Below are 20,461 nucleotides of genomic sequence, written 5' to 3'. Positions count from 1 at the left end.
GAATAGGCCTTACGACTCCTTTTGTCTGACTTGTATTTCAGAAATTTGGAGGGAAAAGAGGAATTAAATTAACATGTAGAAAATAATTTATTTTATTGAATGGATTAAAAGGAAAATTGATCTTCCTATCTTTGTGAGCTAGATCTGCTTTCTCTCTTCTCTTCAATGAGTACTCTTCAGTTCAAAATTCAACCACTTCAGTGTTAAGCCAACTTTTGTTGGCCAGTTAGTCATCCTCTCAGGGATCTGTTTGCTTTGGAGCACTTTTTGATCTCTGGCACTATTTCACTGAGTGCTTTGGATTAAATTCTGTTGCTTCTTATGGAGGAGTATTCCTGTCTGTCTTTTTTACTATGAAATGTGCTCCTGCTTGTTGCAGGTACTTGGCAAATAGGTCCAAAAGACATACACTGGCCATGACCAACCCTACAGCTGAGATCCCACCGGACCTACAACGGCAGCTAGGACAGCAGCCTTTCCGTTCCCGGGTCTGGCCTCCTCACCTGGTACCTGATCAGCATCGGTGAGTAGCCACATGGCAGTGTGAGCTCCTTGAGGTTCACGGACAGGCACCCTTCTGATTAGTCTCCTATTGATGGTGACTGTCTTTAAGTAGAAGCCAGCTGTCATCCTAAACTCACATCTTCTCAGCTCCTTGCACTAAGCACTGCACAGGGCAAAGGTTTTCTACTGGGTCCTGAAGCAATGCTAGATTCTTCTTTCCCATTATCTTGCAGACTATTTATTGTCTGCAGCTGATTCCCATGACTCTAGATATTGACTCATAGATAAATTGAACTTGAGACCTTCAAGGAAGTGAAGCCCTCAGAAGGCCAACTGGAAATAAAGGATTTGTAGTAATATTCAATAGACTTCACTTTTAATAATTCATAATATTCATCATCTTCAAAGGAGTAAGCACTTCATATCATGTCACCATCGAACAACAGGGTTGGATATGGAGGAAGATATATCTCTTGTGAGTGGCAGAGCAGGAATGCAGCATCCTTTTGAGTGATGTGCTTGAGAAAGTCATTCTTTCAATATTTGGATAACAAAATCTTCTGCTACCTCTCTATTAACATTTATAATTCATTCTCTTGAAGAAATAAAAATGAGTTTAACTTTCCTGACCAGGGAAACTTCTTCAAACCCAAGTGAGCCTGGAAACAAGGGAGGTGACACTTTGAGTAAAAAGATGATTTTCTTCTGTGAATACCTTGATGACTAAAAATCTTAGCCACTCCATTCTGAAGCTGTCTCCACGCTCATGCCACACTTTCAAAGTCACCATCAATTGCTCAAGCTTATTTTATTTCACTCCTTTTGGGGGTGACAGTGAAAATCTGTCTTAATTGGGAAGGTTAAGTAGCAGACAGTCTAAGGAAATCCCCTTTATGTGCGTGTTCTTATGAAACCTTGCAACCAGTGCTCACTGCAAGCTGGATGCAGTGTGTCTATATACTAGTAACCCGCTGGACATCATGTAATCAGCAGAGATAGGTGAACTCTGAGCAGACCAGGACTTAATTAGCGCCACGTTGGAACTCTGAAGACAGAAGATAAGCTTTTATAAATGACTGAATAATTTAGCAAAAGTAGTCTGTTAGGAGTAATATGAATGAAGATTCTCAACTAAAACTCTGATGAAACAGACAGTCTTTTTCAAGTGAAAATCTCTCAGGACCTATGTCATTGGTACACATCGAAGCGCACCTTGAGGGAATATTGGAGAGCTGCCTTCTGCTCCACCTATAAATTTCCTTCTTGTAACTCTGGGTTCTACACTTGTGCCCAACAGATGCTTATTCTTTTCTCCTCGTCTCCATCTTTCCTGCCCTTACAGTCTGACACTGCATTGTTCTGCCCTCATGGGGGTCTTTTATGTTTAGCTTATGTCCTTTGGGGATCTTTCTTTAATTCTAGGTGTCCCTCAGGAGTTATTTTTCCAGAGAAACATGATGATCAGCACATTTCTATGTCAGCCTTTGTCACAGACCTTATATTCTGTTTACACTTGTTACTAAAGGAAGACTGCATTGGCCCACAGCTCTGTTTATGTGGTATCCACCCTGCCTACAATCATTGTCAAGGCCTTGCCTGCTAGAAATCTGTCTGCTGTCTGTTTTTGTGTGAACACTCCTGATAAAGTGTTTCAAGGTTTTTGTGGCCAAAGGCAGTTTGAATTGGAAGCAAATGAATCCTTTATGAGTGACAGATTGTGTAAGGTGGGCTATTTGTTTAAACTCAGCATGTTTTTGTGGGGTGACTGTACAAATATGTAATACAGAGATTAAAGTTAGTCTTCAAGGGAAAAGAGAAACTTTCCAAGTCCATAACCACTGAAAATGGATGATCTAGATAGGTTATTGAATTTCTTTCTTTTTCTGGAGAAAAATGATAAAAGAACAGTATCTGTATCTATTCTTCTGAGGTGTAAGAGATGAAGTCCGACATGGAGATAGAACTAGAAATATGTAATTTAAATTTTTTAAAAAATTCTAAGGTGTGAAAAAAAAAAGTTAACACAAGATGGGATCTCTCCAGGTGGGGAACTATTCTGTTTGAAGAGTTTAATGGGAGAGTATAATATGAGGCTGTCCTGAGTTTGAACATGATTGCTAATAAAAATAAAATCAAGCACAAGTGATACCATCAGTACTTCTAAAATGAGCAACTCCATCAGAACTGTTCCTCTGAAGTTACTGTGCTGGACTGACCCTGGGCTCAGTCTCTTCTCAACCTGAGCTTCAGAAAAAGTCATGAAATACCTGGACCTGGGATTTATTGCTCTGATGAAAGAGAATGTTTTTTTTTTTTTTTTTTGCGTAGAAAGACTGTATTGTCTGCTTGACGAACACAGCTTTCTGAATGAATCAGAAATGTGTTATCAAAAAATATTGACAGTATAGGAGTCGAATTTGAGAAGGAAAATAACACTTGCTTTCTCTCAAAAAAATCTGAAATGGAGACAGAAAAGAGAAGTTTTTAGACCATGCTCCTGAAATCAACTTTCATGATCACTGTTTCTAGATTGTGTTCCCCCACATCATTTCTCATCCCCAATTCGTTTGTCATTTATGTTACTGAAACAGATATGTGTGTGTGTTCATTTCATCAGCTCAGCTCTGTCAAGCTTCAGGTAGTCTCAAATAGAAGTTATCATTGGTAGAGAGAGGGTAAAGGACTTTGCCTGCTGCCAGAATTCTCTTGACATCTCTGCACAGCCTTCATTTACCCCAGCTCCTTTCCTGTCTGCATTGTATTTGAACTCACTTGTTAACCTGCTTCCTAAGCTGTGGTTCTGCTTCAGTCCAAATTGAATAACTGGCAAGGTGATCCATCATTTCACTCATAGTTCAGTGTAATGTCATCTCTATCCTGGCTATGAAACCCTGACCCTTCCCATCAGCTGTTGGAATGCTGCCTTGGCAGACTTTTATCTGCTTACCTCAACCCATAAACATCTCTTTCTGATTAGGTAACAGGTATAGGTGTTAGCTTCTAACCCTGATGCATTCTTTTATCAATTGCTTGTTCATTCTTTCTGGAAGACACTGACTGTGTTCTGATTGAGCAGCGGGCTCTTTGAAGGTAACGCACATGATTCCTCTATCAGGAGGAGGGGTGGGTGCTGCTTCCCTGAGAAGTTAGCATTCGCAGTAGGCAGCCGCCTTTGCTCACCAGGTACGTGCAGGATCTTGAGGCCTACATTCCTTAAGAGTGTGCTGTGTCCATCCCGGGTTCAGAAGTCCCCATTTTCCTCCGCCCCAACCTTCACCCTCCCATTCTAGCACAGAACTCTGAGTTCCGGGTCAGACCTTTGACCACAAGCTGCCTATAGTTTCTCTGGTCGTACAGAGGTTATTGCTTAGGGAAAATCATGGGTCAATGGTGAAATTTTAGTCTATCAAGACACCGGATAGATTTTAAAAGCTCCTGTTCAGCCACCCCTGGGGGATACTGAGGAGCATTTCTCTCTGGTCTAGTGTATTTATAAGAACTGGATGTACTTGCTCCCAGAACCTCAGGCCTAGAAAGTCGGCCAACTGAAGGTAAGTGAAGATGGAAAATGTATCCCTGGAGTCCTCTGAAGGAAGGAGGCTAGGGCAGCGTGTGTCTTCTGGACATGGCATGGAACAGGCCTAATACACAGGGCTACACATGCAGCCAGCCATCTTTGTGTTCGTCTGGAACAGCAATCCCTGTGTGATTTGGTCAAAACCCCTGAGTCCTAGCCCCTAACCTTCTCTTCCCATGTATTCAGCTCTACCTACAAGGACTCCAACACCCTGCACCTCCCCACGGAGCGTTTCTCCCCTGTGCGCCGGTTCTCAGATGGGGCTGCAAGCATCCAGGCCTTCAAAGCTCACCTGGAAAAAATGGGCAACAACAGCAGCATCAAACAGTTGCAGCAGGTAATGGAGAGATGGCAGGCATCTCTGGAGAAGCATGGGTAACAGAGACCAGTATTGCAGAGGCACTGGGGTGGTAAACTTGCTACCCCTCTTCACATCAGCAACACTGCAGTTTTATAGGTTAAAAAACTAGAGCTTTCTAACACTCTTTCCTTACTTCTTGTTACATACAGCTCTCCCCAGAATCAAACTTGCTTAGTTCACTGGAAAGGAATTTCTGGGCTTGGGTTTTAGGGGGAAGCACCAGGGAAGGTACTTCTAAGCAACCCTGCTATTCTCCTCTTGATACAGGGTGCTGGGTCTTACTGGAGCCTGTTACACCTGTCATACTCTCCAGTTGGTGTGGAGTGGTACTCCCAGAGGCAGGAAATGTAGCTCCAGGCTTCTGTGAAGGGCCAGTTTCCTTTCTTCCTTCCTGGTGACCTTGCTTCGAGTGGCAGGTGCCTTGTACACAGATTTCACTCTGGACACTTTCACTCATACATGGGCCTTGATGTATCCTTGATGGTTCCCTTTTGTTCATGCAGAACAGAGTGAAGGTATTTAGTACACATATATCTATGTAAATGGATCAGTTGCTCATCAAGGACACTATTCTTCTCCTGTGGCTCTTTCTGCCCATGAGACCTTGGGCAGATCTACATCCGCTGAAAGCACTGCATGGGGTGGGCCTGGCTGCATCCCATCTGTATTAACTACTTTCCCTTCAGGAGTGTGAGCAGCTGCAGAAGATGTACGGGGGGCAGATTGATGAAAGAACCCTGGAGAAGACCCAGCAGCAACATATGCTGTACCAGCAGGAGCAGCACCATCAAATTCTCCAGCAGCAAATTCAAGTAGGCCCTCACTCTTTGCTTTCTCCAACTTGTTTGGAGTTTGCTTTCAGGCTGATTTGCCTGTGCATTTTGGAGGAACACACTCAGGGCAAAGTGGCATTGAGTTATGTTTATGGTTGACATGTTTGAGCAAAGGTAACAGATCTTTTGATGAACCACAAAAGCATAAATCTGAGTCACAGATAGTTCTCTCTGTTTCTTCCCTTCCTGAGAATAGCTCTAATTACTCTTCATGCTCACAATTATTATTTTCCTTTCCCCCATGTATGTTTTAGGACTCTATCTGTCCTCCTCAACCTTCCCCACCTCTTCAGGCTGCGTGTGAAAATCAACCAGCCCTCCTCACCCACCAGCTCCAGAGGTAACAAATCACTTTTTGTTATGCCTAAGCCATTGGCTCTATAGCAGGCATCCTAAACCTGAATCATGGGAGATATTGACCAACTTTAGCATTCATTTAGAAGTGTCTGCTTAAAAAGCAGAGAAACCAGTTTAAAGGTCAGCAGCCGCCCTGAAATCTGCCACTTCATTTTCTTAGCCCCCTGAACAGAATAGTCTGTTACCTACTACAAGAGGACAGACACAGTGAACTCTGCCTCTGTAGCAGGGAAGACTGGTGAAATAAGATGTGCATAGGTTTTTAATTGACAGTGGTAGATGGCTCATGTGTGGTTTTCTACCATGGTGGCTTATCAAAACTTTAAAAAAAAAATTCTACTTGTGTGTGTTTTATAACTGAAACTTAACTCAAGATTATTCTGTCACCTCAGGAAGTTTATTTGTCCATTTTGTCATTTTTAAGGTTAAGGATTCAACCTTCAAGTCCACCTCCCAACCACTCCAACAACCATCTCTTCAGGCAACCGAGTAATAGTCCTCCCCCCATGAATAATGCCATGATCCAATCACACGGTGAGTGGAGAGGCCCAGACTGAACGTCAGATGCCACGTGGGGAGAATGTCTTAGTCCTTGTGGTTTGTTTGTTTTGTTTTACCACCTTCCTCTTGTGTATCATGAACCATTTGAAAGGCAGAATAACATAATATTTAGGGATGTGGACTCTAGAGCCAGCCCTCCTTGATTTACCAATTTCTTGACTGTGAAACCTTAGGTAAATTTCCCTAACCTCTGTGTACCTCAGCTTTCTCAACAATATTGGCAATAACAAAAATAGTATTTAATGAATAAATAAATGTAAAGACTGCAAGTCTCTGACATAGTTTTCAGTAAATGTTAACTATTACTAATACATTTACTAAAATCCTCTCCAGCCCTACCAAATAGAATACTGCACCAGAAGCTTCTTGTTGTCACCTCCATTTGGTTTTCCATGGTGCATATGGGAACATCTCTTGTTTAGGTGAAAGTAAAATGAGTAGACTCCAATTAGTAGGAGTTTTCAGAAATTACCGCACAATGTAAATTTCTTTCAGGCTTCCTGAACATCCTTGAGAAGGGTCAGAATTGCCTTTAGTCCCTTTCTACTCAAACTGGGGTCCCTTGACCAATTATTTTAGCAAGAAAATTAGAATCTCAGGTCCCTTCCCAGACTTGCTAAGTGGTAATGTACACTTTAACCAGATTCCCAGACCATGTATACATTTAAGTTTGAGAAGCACTGCTAGATCTGAATTATTCAAAATAGAGTTCACAGACCAGCTTTTAGGGGAAAATGTTGAAAATACCAATTTTGGGGGAACCACCCTGATCTACTGAATCAAAGTTCTGTGGGTAGGACCTGGAAATCTTTTTAAAAAATCTTTTGGTTGGGGGTTACTGGGGATGGAACCTTTAACAACACTAAGCTACATCCCCAGCCCATGTTATTTTTTATTTTGAGAGAGGGTCTTACTGGGTTGCTTAGGCCCTTGCTAAGTTGCTGAGGGTGGCCTCAAACTTTCAATCCTCCTGCCTCAGCTCCTGAGTCACTAGGATTACAGGTATGGCCCTCACACTTGGCTATTTTTTAACAAGTCCTCTGGACTTCTGTGCACTGAAGTTTGAGAAGACTATTCTAGATGCTATCTGATGTGAGTCTCCTCATTGGCTCCATTACTTCCAGCAGGCAGGTAACCTGGGCACTTGGTCAGTCACTGTGAGGTCCCTTTCTCTCCAGGTGCTGCCTCTGCCTCCCAGTTCCAAGGCTTACCCTCCCGCAGTGCAATCTTCCAGCCCCAGCCCGAGAACTGTTCCCCACCTCCTAATGTGGCACTAACCTGCTTGGGCATGCAGCAGCCTACCCAGTCACAGCAGGTGACCATCCAAGTACAAGAGCCAGTTGATATGCTCAGCAACATGCCAGGGACAGCTGCAGGCTCTGCCGGGCGGGGCATCTCGATCAGCCCAAGTGCCAGTCAGATTCAGATGCAGCACCGTACCAACCTGATGGCCACCTTCAGCTATGGGCACCGACCCTTGTCCAAGCAGCTGAGTGCTGACAGCGCAGAGGCCCACAGGTAAGACTGCCTGATGTCACCCAGCCCTCTATCTAGGCCACCTAGGTGGGAGGGGTGAGAGAGAAGGAGGGAAGTACAAAGGGTCTGGTTAGGCTGTGCTCCTGTTTCACTCTTTCTAAAACCAGAGTGGTGGATTTGGAATGAACTTGTAAACTACTTATGGACCCAGGATTAAAATGCTAATGAGGCAGCAGAGGAAAATGGCAAAGCCACCTTACTGATTGCTTGCAGAAAAGATAAAGCCATTAGAGGAGTGTGCTGAAATACCAGTTTCCTTTGTCCATTCTTCTAGGAGTCTTAACTCTCACTCCTCTAAGAGACTGCTGCCTCTTAGTAGCTCAGATGACATTTGAAGGTAGGCCAGGTTGCTGCCTTCAGATGATGCTCACAGTGCCTGCCGTGACCCTTGGAAGATTTGGATAAGCAAATAAGGGGACAAATAGGGATGGTGCAAACATTCCTCTCCTTCTGGTTGCACCATCATTCTCTGTAGCTGGGTGTTCCCTGATGAGGAAGGGTAGGGGCTGTTCCCCAGGGGAGCCTAGCTCAGTCGTCACACAGATGCCTGGTACTCACTCCCTTTTGTGTCTGCAGCTTGAACGTGAATCGGTTCTCCCCTGCTAACTACGACCAGGCGCAGTTACACCCCCACCTGTTTTCGGACCAGTCCCGGGGTTCCCCCAGCAACTACAGCCCTTCAACAGGAGTGGGATTCCCTCCAACCCAAGCCCTGAAAGTCCCTCCACTTGACCAATTCCCCACCTTCCCTCCCAGTGCACATCAGCAAGCGCCACACTATACTACATCAGCACTACAGCAGGCCCTGCTGTCCCCCACGCCGCCAGACTACACCAGACACCAGCAGGTACCCCACATCCTTCAAGGACTGCTCTCTCCCCGGCATTCGCTCACCGGCCACTCGGACATTCGGCTGCCCCCAGCAGAGTTTGCACAGCTCATTAAAAGGCGGCAGCAGCAGCAGCAGCAGCAACAACAGCAGCAGCAAGAGTACCAAGAGTTGTTCAGGCACATGAACCAAGGGGATGCTGGGAGCATGGCTCCCAGCCTTGGGGGACAGAGTATGACAGAGTGCCAGGCTTTATCTTATCAAAATGCTGACTCTTACCACCACCACCACAACAGCCCCCAGCATCTTCTACAAATTAGGGCACAAGAATGTATCTCACAGGTGTCCTCACCCACCCCGTCCCACGGGTATGCTCATCAGCCAGCAATAATGCATTCAGAGAGCATGGAAGAGGACTGCACATGTGAGGGGGCCAAGGAGGGCTTTCTGGACAGCAGGAGTTCAAATACTTTGACCAAAGGTTGCCACGACAGCCCCCTGCTCTTGAGTACCGGTGGACCTGGGGACCCTGAATCTTTGCTAGGAACTGTGAGTCATGCCCAGGAATTGGGAATACATCCCTATGGACATCAGCCGACTGCTGCGTTCAGTAGAAATAAGGTGCCCAGCCGAGGTAAGAGTCCCCTCAAAGTGAAAGTTCTGTGCCAGTCTGCCCTAATTCAAGTGACCCAGTAATGTTAGCTTGTTTCAGCTAGTACTTTGTGTTCCTAAGAAAAAAAATCCTGAGAAGACCTTCAGGACCACGTAAGGGAGAAGCACATAGAAAGCAGGTATTAGTGGGTAAGGAGTTTGTTTTCCAAATAACACAATAGTGAGGGACAGTTAATACCTGGTATACTCAGTAAGCTACGCTACCTGTTACCCCTGTTCATACCGTAGATTCCTGGAATCTGAAGTTTCTGTCATCAAAGTAGCTCTGCAATAGAAAAAGGACAATTCATACTAAGAAAATTTAGTGTAAATAGTGTTGAACTGAGAGTTGAAACACCTATATCTGTTTGCCTCCATCGTGAATGTGATAGCCATGTCATTTAAGCCAGTTGATTCTCATTTTCCTCTGTGAAAAAAGCAAGAGGAATTTAAAAAAAAATTTTTTTTGCAGTTTTGTCAAGATTGAAACATTTGTGTTTATACATAAAAGTACGTGATCTAAAATCTGTGATAAAAATGTGTAAAAGTGTGAGATTTTCTTATTACTCGGGGCATTTCATCAGTGGGCTGTACTTCAGGAGACTAGGCTGCTGGGAGCTCTCACGGCAGGTCAGGTGGCAGACCTGGGGCTGTTCAGGCTTTGGAGGGAACAACACAGGAGAAACATCATACCTGTCAGATGGAAGAAAGTATTTGATTTTTCTGGGCATATTGTGGAGCAGAACTGAGATCAGGATAGAAGTTGCAGTGAATTTCAACTCCCTATTGAAGACCTTTAGAAGAACTTCATGGAATAGGCTGCCTCTGCAGCCTGAAAGCTTCCTGCTGGGAGTGTTCCAGCAGAGGTGAGATGACCAGAGCAGGTGTACCATGGAAGAGATTCATGGGTACATGAAAGCTTTCAGCAAATTAGCATACTATGGCTTCCATAAAAAGCAGTGTGCCTGATGCTTCTAGTATGCTTTTCATATTCTTTTATATGTACTATTACATATAAGTTCATTTAATCCTTGCAACCACTTGTCATCTGCATTTTACTAGGTAAGACAACTAAGGCATAGAGATTAATCACTTGCCCACAAGGTCAAGAGCTGGCAAGTGGCAACTGAACCCAAGAGCTATTTCATTTTCTCTATCGGATGCTTACTGAGCATGCTCAGGGTGTTCAAGGCACTGGGGAAGGAGTGAAGCTGAAGCAAATAGTGCCTCCCCCAGCCATGGATCGCCATGTGTGTGAAGAGTTATGAAGTATTATTCTTCAAAACTTATTTTCTCAGTGGTAGCACTTGCCTGAAATTCCTGCGACCTGGGAGGCAAGGAGCAAGTTTGAGACCAGCCTAGGCAATTTATCGAGTTCCTGTCACTAAAAACAATTTTAAAAGGGCTAGGGATGCAGCTCAGTGGCAGAGTGCCCCTGAGTTCACCTGGGTTCAATCCCCAGTACCACCGCACAAATATTTTCTCTTAAGTTCTCTTCACTTTCCCTCCTGTGTGACTCCTGTGTACAGAAAGGCTGGAGAGCCTATTAGATTCAATATCTGATTGTCAGAGGAAACTCCTTTGGAAAGCTGTTTAATGCCAGCAACCAATATATGTGGTGTTTGGGTTGGATCTTGAAAGATGGAGAGTATATTTGGGTTTAGGGGAGAAGCCTGAGGAAAGTGGCAAGAGTGTCTCAGGAAGTGTTCTAGCCAGCAAGCAAGCTGGGTTAGTTGGGAGTGCATTAAATGTGGAGGAGCGCATAGAAGCTAAAGGGAGAGGTTTTCTAAAATGCAGGTCCAGCTATAACTTGCCACCAAAATCATAGCACACCGCTCAGTTCTCCTGGCAGTTTTAGAGAAACTTGCAGGCCCGTTAGTGGGTCCTTGTCAGATCCCTTCTTTCAAGTCTAAGGACTTCACTTCATGTGTCCTACTTCTTCCAGCTTATTGATCACCTTTACTGCTCTCCTTCCTCTCTTCTTCTCCCTACATTCTTATATCCACCATCATCCCTGCTGTTATCCCCTACAAACATCTCCTGTTTTCTGGAAGAACAGGCCATAAGTCCATCCCTAAAGGTTTTAGTTCAAAAGTGCTATATCCTTATAACCTTTTTACCAGTTTTGCTGGATCTCTCTCCCACCCACCCCCAAAGTCCCCTTTCATCATTCATCTTTTCCTTCTGATCTTTTTTTTTTTTGGAGGGGGTGGTCCTGAGGATTGAACGCAGGGCATACCACTGAACTACATTCCCAGTCCTTTTAAGTTTTTATTTTGAGGCAGGGTCTCAAAATAAGTCTGAGACTGGCCTTGAACTTGTGATCTTTCTGCCTCACTCTCTCCGGTAACTGGGATTAGGGGTGAATGCCACTGTGCCTGGCTCTCTCTGATCTTCGATAAGAGCTTTTTTCAGAAACTGCAGCCTTCACTCCTGCTGTGCTTGCCAGTGCATTACAGAGACAAGTTGCCCTCCTTTTTACCCAATTTACTGTAAAGTGCACTCTCTAGCTCAGTGACAGATATGGCTTAAATGCTCTTCGCCCAATCTCTTTCTATCATCTATTCTTACGTTGTGACTGAGAACCACATACACAATCATCTGTTACAATTAATGAAACATATTTATGATGGCGTGAGTTTGGAATTTAGTGTAATAATGCCCTGGAGACATTAATGGCCTCAGGAAGCCCAGTGGGTGCTGCTCAAGTTAAAAAGCCCTTCAGGAATATACATGCCTGGGTGTTTTCAGTGATTTTCTTAACCATTCTCAGTGGTATGTTCCTGCAGCCCCAGCATGTGGGAGGCTGAAGTGGGAGGATCACTTAAGCCCAAGAATTTGAAGCTAGCCTGGTAACATAGTGACACCTATCTCAACAAAACAAAACAAAACAAAACAAAAAACTCATCCCCGCCCCCAGAGGAGTCCCCATTTTCTGTACCTTAAACAGCATGAGCTCGCTTGGTGACCAGAGGCCTGATGTATAACCACCCATCCATTTGTTCATCTGTGTAATGATGGGATTCTTAAGCTAAATGTCCACAGGGAAGGAGCGTGGAATTAATTTGTAGAGTTTCTGCTCTGTGCTGGGTACTTTTGACTGTCACTCAGTTTTTTTTCACATCCACCCCGGAAGTCGATGTTACAATCTGCTTTAAAAACTTAAGAGCTTACATTTTACCTTCTCTCAGAGAATCTGCACATCATCTGCTGCCACTTTTGCTGAGAGTTCTAGGACTGTGTTCCTAGAACTGCAGGCAGGGAGGGGAGCCTGATGTTTCCTTTAATGACACCTCCATCCCCGCACAGTTACACATCAGTCCCTAAACACTTCAGTTGTTATTTCCAGGTAGAGCAATTTCAGTACAGTTTGTTGAATGACTCTTGCCCAAGACTGTGTATTGTAGGTGATGTGGAATGCCGAGAGGAAAAGCTAAGGACATGTCCTGGGGAGCCTTCACTCTACCAGGGGAAGCAAGGCAACTTAAGAACAGCTTTAACCTGCCGTGCTCTATATCGAGTGTGACAAAAGGTCTAATAAAGGGCAGGGCTTGCGTGACCTTTCTAGACTCCCTTAAAGGTAGATGAAATGGATTGTTGGTGTTATTCAGGGAGAATTAGATGCCATCATATCAGCATTGGTGTTTCTAGTTCCTTTTTGGCTATTTGCCACCAACTAGTAGAAGGTCACGCACTGAGCAGGCAGCACGCTAAAGGTTTCTTCCAAATGCATGGAAGTTTTAGAACTCTTTCTGCCCTATGCTGCTTGTCTGCCACTCTGGAAGTAAAAATAAGGTTTGTCATTCCTCAATAGTGTTAGACAGACTTGATTTTTTTGACTTTGCAAATAAATAAATAAATAAATACAGCAGTACAGCCAGTTTTCACAGTGAGGTTACCACTTGAACTCACAAAGAAAACCACATCCTCTGAGCTTGGGCAGCTTCAGCATTATGGCTTCAGGCCACCTGGAGGAGAATGCCGACAGCCTGTGGGGGTCACCCCAGGAACTTTAAGAGGGACTATGCAAGCATGTCATTTCTCTTATTTTCTCTTAAATCCCAGTAAATAAGTAAGGACGAGTCAACATTGACAGATTCAATAGAGGGTTGTGCAAGCTGCCCCACAGTTCCCAGGAAGGCGGGTGGTGAGCATTGTGTCCGCTTGTGTGTTTTTTCCCGTGGCGTGATCACGTGATCACCCATCCTCTGCACCCTCTCTGCTTTATTTTGATAAGTGCTCGTACATGGAGCTCCTGGAAGTCATCTTCCTGTTATTAATATGTCCTTCAGCCAGCCTGACAAGTCTGTAGCCTCTGGTGGATGGGCATGAAGATTGCCAGAGACCTGAGCCTAAGTCCCATGTCCCTCAGTCTACTTAGATGCAACAGCTAGTCAGTAGATCTCATCTAGAAAGTGTTATAAAGGACTTCTAGAGGCAGGCTCAGCATTCTTACTAAAAATGAGACTTTACTTGTGTAGTCCTGTGTAGTTTATCAAAGACCATTTCACTTGTGTTCTGTTTTTAAGTCCCCAAACAACCCTTATTTTTCAGATGGGTAACATAAGGGTAAGGAGAGATTAAATGACCTGCTAAGTCAGGTTCATTCTCTTGTCAGTTGTGGAGCTGGACTGACTGATTTGAAGTTTCCTAACTCCTTTATTTTACATTCTTTCCTATTTTCCTCTCTGTTAGTTAACCTTCTGTCACTGTGACAAAATACCTGAGAAAATCAACTTATAAGGAGAATTTATTTGGGCTCACAGTTTCAAGAGTTGCAGTCCATGGTCAGTTGCTTTTGAGCCTGTGGAGAGGCAGAATATCATGGTGGAAGTGTGTGGTCAAATAAACTGTCACCTCATGGTGGCCAAGAAGCAAAAAAGAGAAAGAAAAGGGGTTCCAGAGTCCCAAAAGACCCTTTGAGGATATGCCCCACAATGACCTAACTTCCTTCCATTAGACCTCATCTCTTAAAAGTTTCACCCATCCCAGTAGCACCACAGGTTAGGGGCCAAGCCTTTAGTATGGGAGCTTTTGGAGGACATTTAAGAGCCAAACCATCAGCCTCCTTGTCTCCACTCTGCGCCTTCTAAACACAACTGCTGAGCAAAAGATGCTAGCCCTTTTGGGTTTCTGACCTATTGATTATGCTGAAACGTGAGCAGACAGAGCTCTGGTTTGTTTCCCAACTCTTATTAACATACTTTCTTTTCATCTTTTTTTTTTTTTTTTTTTCTTTTTTGGGCGGGGGGGGGGGGGGGGGGGGTGGGGTTTCTTTCCTTTTTTAAGTGCTGAGGATCAAACCCAGAACCTCGTGCACGCTAGACAAGCTCTAACACCGAGCCACATCCCCAGTCCTTTTTAATTTTGAGACAGGGTCTCCCTAAGTTTCTGAGGCTGGCCTCAAAATTTGTAATCCTCCTGCCTCTTCCACCACACTGCTAGTCACTGGGATTATAGGTGCCCCTGACTACTTCATCTGATTTCTTTCTTTCTTTTTTTTTTTTTTTTTAAGTACTGGGGATTGAATTCAAGGATGCTTTACCACTGAGCTATATCCCCAGTCGTTGTTGTTTGGGATCGGGGTGGGGGCGGTGTCCCAGGCATTGAACCCAGGGTCCTTTAACCACTGAGCCACATCCCCTGGCCCTTTTTATTTTTTATTTTGGTACAGGGTCTCACTAAGTTGCTTAGGGCCTTGCTAAATTGCTAAGGTTGGCCTTGAACTTGTGATCCTCCTGCCTCAGCCTCCCAAATGACTAGGATTACTGTCATGTGCCACCATGCCTGGCTCTTCATCTGAGTTTTAACCATATTGGTCTTTCCCAAGTCAGGGACTTCTTTGGAAATTAAAGTTTCAGTAACTCATTTGTTCATTTACATATGGGAAAATTGTCCCCCAAATTCTGCAAGTAGGGTTCAGTTTCTTTGTTTTTATCACCTGGCTCATTATACCCTTATCCACTCAGAAATAACATCTCAGAAAGGAAGGTGACTAATACCAGTCTACACTGAGCTTTTATGATGTGCCAGGCTCTATCACGCATTCTACATATCCACCTGTGGAGTGTAGTTAACAGGTGAAGAGACTAAGACCCAGGGGAACTGGATAGCTTTCCCAGGTCCCCTTCCTCAGAAAGTAAAGAAGCCAGAACTCAAGCCTGTCTCTCTGACTCCGGACTTGTGCTTATGATCACTGTGTCACTTGCAGCTTGGCTGAGGGATGACCTCTAGGCAAGGGGGTCAAGAAATCTTATCATGTGATTTGTCAGCAATAGCTTGTTCTCTATTGGCACTTTCAGGCCTCAACAGGCCAACGCATCAGATGGGAAGGCTGGGAACAGAGCAGAGGGGACAGAATCCATGTGGTGTTCCCAGAACAGCTAAAGGGAAGGTTATGGTCTGGATTTGGAGAAACCTCATTCTCAGGAATAAAAACAAACACAAAAAGAGTGAGGGAAGAAAAGACCTAACAGACATGACAGATAAACATATTGAGATCTCCAGAAAAGGGAGGAAGGCACTAGCTGTCAAGAACAAGGACTGTATACATTTTGTTGACTTTGCCATCTCTTCATATATGAGAAAATCCTTTAAAAATCTTTAAAGAGAGAACAGAGGAGCAGAGAGGTGCAACTGGAGAGGTTTGCATTCAACTCTCTAACAGACTTAAAAGAAGAAAGACCCCCCCCAGGGAGTTGAGTGCATGATATTAACTCTCAAAGAAGAGAATATAACCATTAGAAAATGCTTTGAGGGAAAACGTAAGAAGTGACTCCTGGTGCTGCTTCTTGGCAGAGCAGACAGAATCAACAGCTCCTCATTCCCGCCAAGCCACTTCCTGCCAGTGGTTTTGGTTGGCCCTGGGGCCACATGGTAGCTGTGCCCACTGAGAGGAATTGACTAAGTAGACAAAATGGGCGAACTAATCCCACAGAACACGTAGGTTTTCGTGTGTAGGTTTACTTTTATCTTCCTCTCTCTGCTGGCTTTTAGCTTTTAGTTGCAAAGTAATTGACTTCTGGCTCTTCCTTTGACCTCTTTGCTTCGAGAATTTTGAAAACATTTCTCACGTGCCTTCATCTTTGGTCCCTGGGAAGCTCCCTGCTCCTCCTCTGATTTTCCCCCGAATGTGCTGCAGTACTAGCAATGTGCATGTCAGTTAGTTCCCTCCTCTTCCCCTCTTACCTCAGCCCCTAAGCCTGGGCCTAACCTTGATCCTCATACAAGGCCATTTGGATATAGAGACCTGAATCCCTTTACTCAGTGCTCAGGCAGTATGTTTGCTTTTATTGTTCAAATAGATTAGAGCCTTTTAATTAGATTGCCTTTTAAAAATTTGTTCTTGCCGAGAGTCAGCTCATCAGGAGATAAGTTCAATGGGTACCAATGAGGTTTGCCTCTAAAACCCAATCAAGCAACCAAAAATGTTTGTCCAAGTCTCAGGCTCTTACAGACTGAAATCAGAAGTACTGCCCAGAGGATCCTGTCACCCTACATGTGACCCTGCTATTCTTGACTGGCCTTGGTCAAGAAGAAATACTCTTTCCAAATTCCAGGCCATAGAGTGACTTGACTCTGACAAAATACCAGTCACTATTAAGATGGTATTTATTAATATCAGTTAAAGTGATCATCATTAAGTACTTCCTGGAAATGGGACAACATTTAGAACACTGAATGCTTACAAATGTGCATAAGATAACAGTTCTTGCCCTCAAAGAATTTCTGATCTCATACGAATAACTGAGACAAGTACATTGACCATAATACCATGGATAATGTTAGAAAAGATAAATATAGTTTTTCTGAAGTTTGAAGGAAGAATCTGTTTCTGTTAGAAAGGAAAAGTTTCATAAAGATGACAACGTTTGAGATGGCCTGATTTGGATTGATAGGAATGGAGGTAAAAGAATCAGGCATTTCCAGGTAGCAAATGCATAGGATTGTGAACAGGCAGGGAGAAGTCATGTGGTTCCATTTGACCTGAGCTTAGAATATGTCGGGGAGCAGAGTGTGAAAGGCTTATTGGAAAATAAGCCAAAGCAATGTTGAGAAAAGGAGGTGTATGGACTACTCTGTAAAAAGATTAATGTTTGTCAGGTCGTGGAGGCAGCCAGTGTAATAATCCAGGCAAGAACTAATATGGCTTCAGTGAGACCGGGAGGATGGGCCCTGAAGCATTCACTGGTAGGTTCTTTAGGCTTCAGGCTGATGTGAACCACAGGATGGACTCAGTAGTGATCTTAAGAACTTAGAAGAAGTGAAAAATGAGGTCAAAGCAAGGGTGTCTAAAGGAATAACAGACTGTAGGGGAAGGTGGTGAATTTGGAACTGGACACAATAATGTTACATGCTGGTTGCATCCAAAGAAAGATGTCTGCTAAATAGCTGGATGTATGGATCTGGAGCTTAAAAGAGCATTTCAGTAGTTCTTCGCTTAGAGGCAGTGTAGTTGGCACCATAGAAATAGATGTTGCCAAAGTAACTATGGAAGAGAAAAAGTCAAGGACAGAAATTTGAAGAGTGCTTGCTTCTAAAGGGTGAAGGAACCACAGAATTTGGGAGCAGCAGTTAGAGAAGTAGACAGAAGAGAAGACTAGAGTGGCACTGAGGTGAAAGCCAGGGAGGAAGAGAGGAGACATCCACAGAAGGGAATGGAGGCCATCCTCCCAGCCCACATCCTGAACGCTCCAAGAGTCATCCCTCTGTGCTTCTTGATTTGGCAACACAGCCCAGTTAAGTCAACAGAGAAATGAAAAAAGAAGGGGTTCAGTGTGATCCAGCCAGCACCCATTATGCGGTGGTATTGTGGGGTATGGTCCCTTCATAAACTCGTATTTGCTGTAGGACTTGGGTTCTTGTGCTGCTCCAGGCTCCTCTGAGCACTATTACCAGGTGACTGAGTCTTAGCAGTTAGTGCAGAAGCGGTCCTCACCTTGCTCACTGCCCCTTTGTCATTTCATTTCTTTCATGGGAGTTGATGTTGCTGGGAGAAGGTCTAGGCCTGCTCACCCTGTTTTGCTCTGTCTCTTTAGAGTCTGTCATAGGGAACTGCATGGATAGAAGTCCTCCAGGACAAGCTCTGGAGCTGCCAGATCACAATGGGCTTGGGTATCCAGCACGGCCCTCAGTCAGTGAGCACCACAGGCCCCGGACTCTCCAGAGACATCACACGATCCAGAACAGTGACGATGCTTACGTATGTTTTTCCCTCCTGCTTGTTGGAGTGGGATCCCACCAGTCCCAGCAGTGAACGGAATGTAGCAGTAAGGGTGGTGTCCACACCTCACTCACCTCGCCAGTGAGACCACCTCTAGGAGATACGGGGGCATCACTCTGAATCACGTTCACAGACCAGTCCTTAACTCCGGTAGATTCCCATTGGAATCTGTACTCCAAATTTTAGACCAAGGAATCAAAACTAGTTGCCATCTGGCGGCTTAGTTATTAAACCCCAGTCTAGACTCATGGCCCAGCAAATGATTTGCTTTCAGCAGCCACATTGAACTTACTGTGACAGGGGGAGCTGATCTGACTCAGCAAAGCTTCGTTGTTTGGGGCATGCTTCTAGGGTGGCACTAATGTGAAAGCAGCTAGCCGGATATGGCTATTCCAATTTAAATTTATTAAAAGTAAATAAAATCACAAAATTAGGTCCTCAGTTATACCAGTCATACTTGGTGTGCTCAGTAGCCTCCTGTGGCTGGTAGCTGGCATGTTTATTACACAGGGCAGATACAGTGATGTCTGAAGATGGACTGTGAGGGTGGGAGTATAGATCAGAAGCCTGGTTTTAGAAGGACAGGTAGGTGTCAAAGGGATCTAACCAGCTGAGATTGATTACACCCTCCCACTCACTGCATGAGGGAAGCTGAGGTGACTTCCCACGCGGTCAGCATTGCAGCATCCCCGTAGGATGGAGCTGCAGAGGAAAGGAATCTGCCCCAAGTTCCCCTTTGCTGGGCTCTATAGTCCCTATAGGTTACCTGAGAATGGCACATTCTCTGGTATGCTTATTTCCTTTCCTGTTTTCTGCAGGTACAGCTGGATAACTTGCCAGGAATGAGTCTTGTGGCTGGGAAAGCACTTAGTTCTGCTCGGATGTCAGATGCAGTGCTCAGTCAGTCTTCGCTCATGGGCAGCCAGCAGTTTCAGGATGGGGAAAACGAAGGTAAGAGCCTTATGCTTGGGGTACCCTGGAGAAGTTCCTGGAGGAGGCCCTTCTTCCACTTTTGCCAGGGACCCCCCTTCTGTGGAAAGAGTCCATGGGGAGGTAGATTCCCTGCACCCCATGGAGTTCTGGACACAGCACCCTGCTCGCTTGTCTCCCCTGAATGTGGGTGTGTGCAGGAGACCTGGCTTCTGACTGAGCACTGGGTGATCACATTCTGTTTCTAACGCTGTGGGAAGGTACCTTTAATAGCGGTTTTCTGGTTCTGATTAGAGGGTCTAATGTTCCTAATGGAACATTTCTTTTTCTTCTTCTTTTTTATTTTTTTTTGTACCAGGGATCGAACCCAGGGGCACTTAACCACAGAGCCACATCCCCAGCCCTTTTTATTTTTATGTAGAAACAGGGTCTTACTAAGTTGCTTAGGACCTCATTAAGTTGCTAAGGCTGACTTTGAACTTGAGATCCTCGACTCAGCCTTCCAAGCTGCTGCGATTATAAGTGTGCACCACTATGCCCGGCTCTAATGGAATATCTGCCTCCCCTTAGGACCAGTCAGGGGAGGCGTCATACTAAATACAGAGCGTAGGCCTGGGGATGGGCAGGCCCTCACTAGACAGGCTCTGCAGGGGAGGCACTTAACCTTTCTGGATCCCCAGGTCCTCAAGTGTAAAGTGCCAGAAACAGAAGTGCCTGTATCCAGGGCTGTGCTGTGAGGGACGCTGGCTGAATGAGATAGCAAGATGGAGTGTGCAGTGTGGCACCCAGAACAGGGCATGCCTGGGAACAGTGCCTCTGAGCACTGCCGTCGCCATCTCACCCTTAAAGAGGCGAGGCTTTCTGAAGGAGCAGTTGTCTCCTCCCGCATATAGTAGTTGCTGGTTCTTGAGCGGAGAGAGGGTAAAGGACAAAAGAAAATGGGACACTTGGGGAAGGATCAGGAAGAATCCTGGCCTCACCACAGGTGCTCACAACTGGAGGACCTGCTGCAAGCTGGAGTTCAGGGCTGGGAGTCAGGCTGAGGGGTGTCTCCTCTTCCTCCTCTCTCGCCCCTTGCCGGCTGCCTCTCTGGTTCCCT

The 20,461-nt window shown here is 44.9% G+C and overlaps 1 protein-coding gene across 6 annotated transcripts in view; it reads left to right on the top strand.

Moving 5' to 3' along the window:
* SIK3 (SIK family kinase 3) overlaps positions 1-20,461 on the top strand; it is a 243,932-nt gene that overhangs the window by 221,402 nt on the left and 2,069 nt on the right. For 2 of the 6 annotated variants that reach the window (XM_079105415.1, XM_079105414.1), the window contains 9 exons: positions 380-523; positions 4,268-4,418; positions 5,129-5,254; positions 5,530-5,615; positions 6,057-6,166; positions 7,372-7,711; positions 8,486-9,192; positions 18,248-18,411; positions 19,251-19,383. In XM_079105415.1, coding sequence (XP_078961541.1) covers positions 380-523; positions 4,268-4,418; positions 5,129-5,254; positions 5,530-5,615; positions 6,057-6,166; positions 7,372-7,711; positions 8,486-9,192; positions 18,248-18,411; positions 19,251-19,383 — 1,961 coding nt within the window. Of the gene's footprint in view, positions 1-379; positions 524-4,267; positions 4,419-5,128; positions 5,255-5,529; positions 5,616-6,056; positions 6,167-7,371; positions 7,712-8,305; positions 9,193-18,247; positions 18,412-19,250; positions 19,384-20,461 lie in introns of all 6 variants that reach the window. The other 4 variants (XM_079105412.1, XM_079105411.1, XM_079105416.1 and 1 more) reach the window with 3 other exon arrangements.

Source organism: Sciurus vulgaris, assembly GCF_902686455.1.
Source record: "Sciurus vulgaris genome assembly, chromosome: 11".
Lineage (NCBI taxonomy): Eukaryota > Metazoa > Chordata > Mammalia > Rodentia > Sciuridae > Sciurus > Sciurus vulgaris.
The sequence above is the reverse complement of the archived record's forward strand: the minus strand, read 5'-3'. Positions and strand labels throughout refer to the sequence as shown.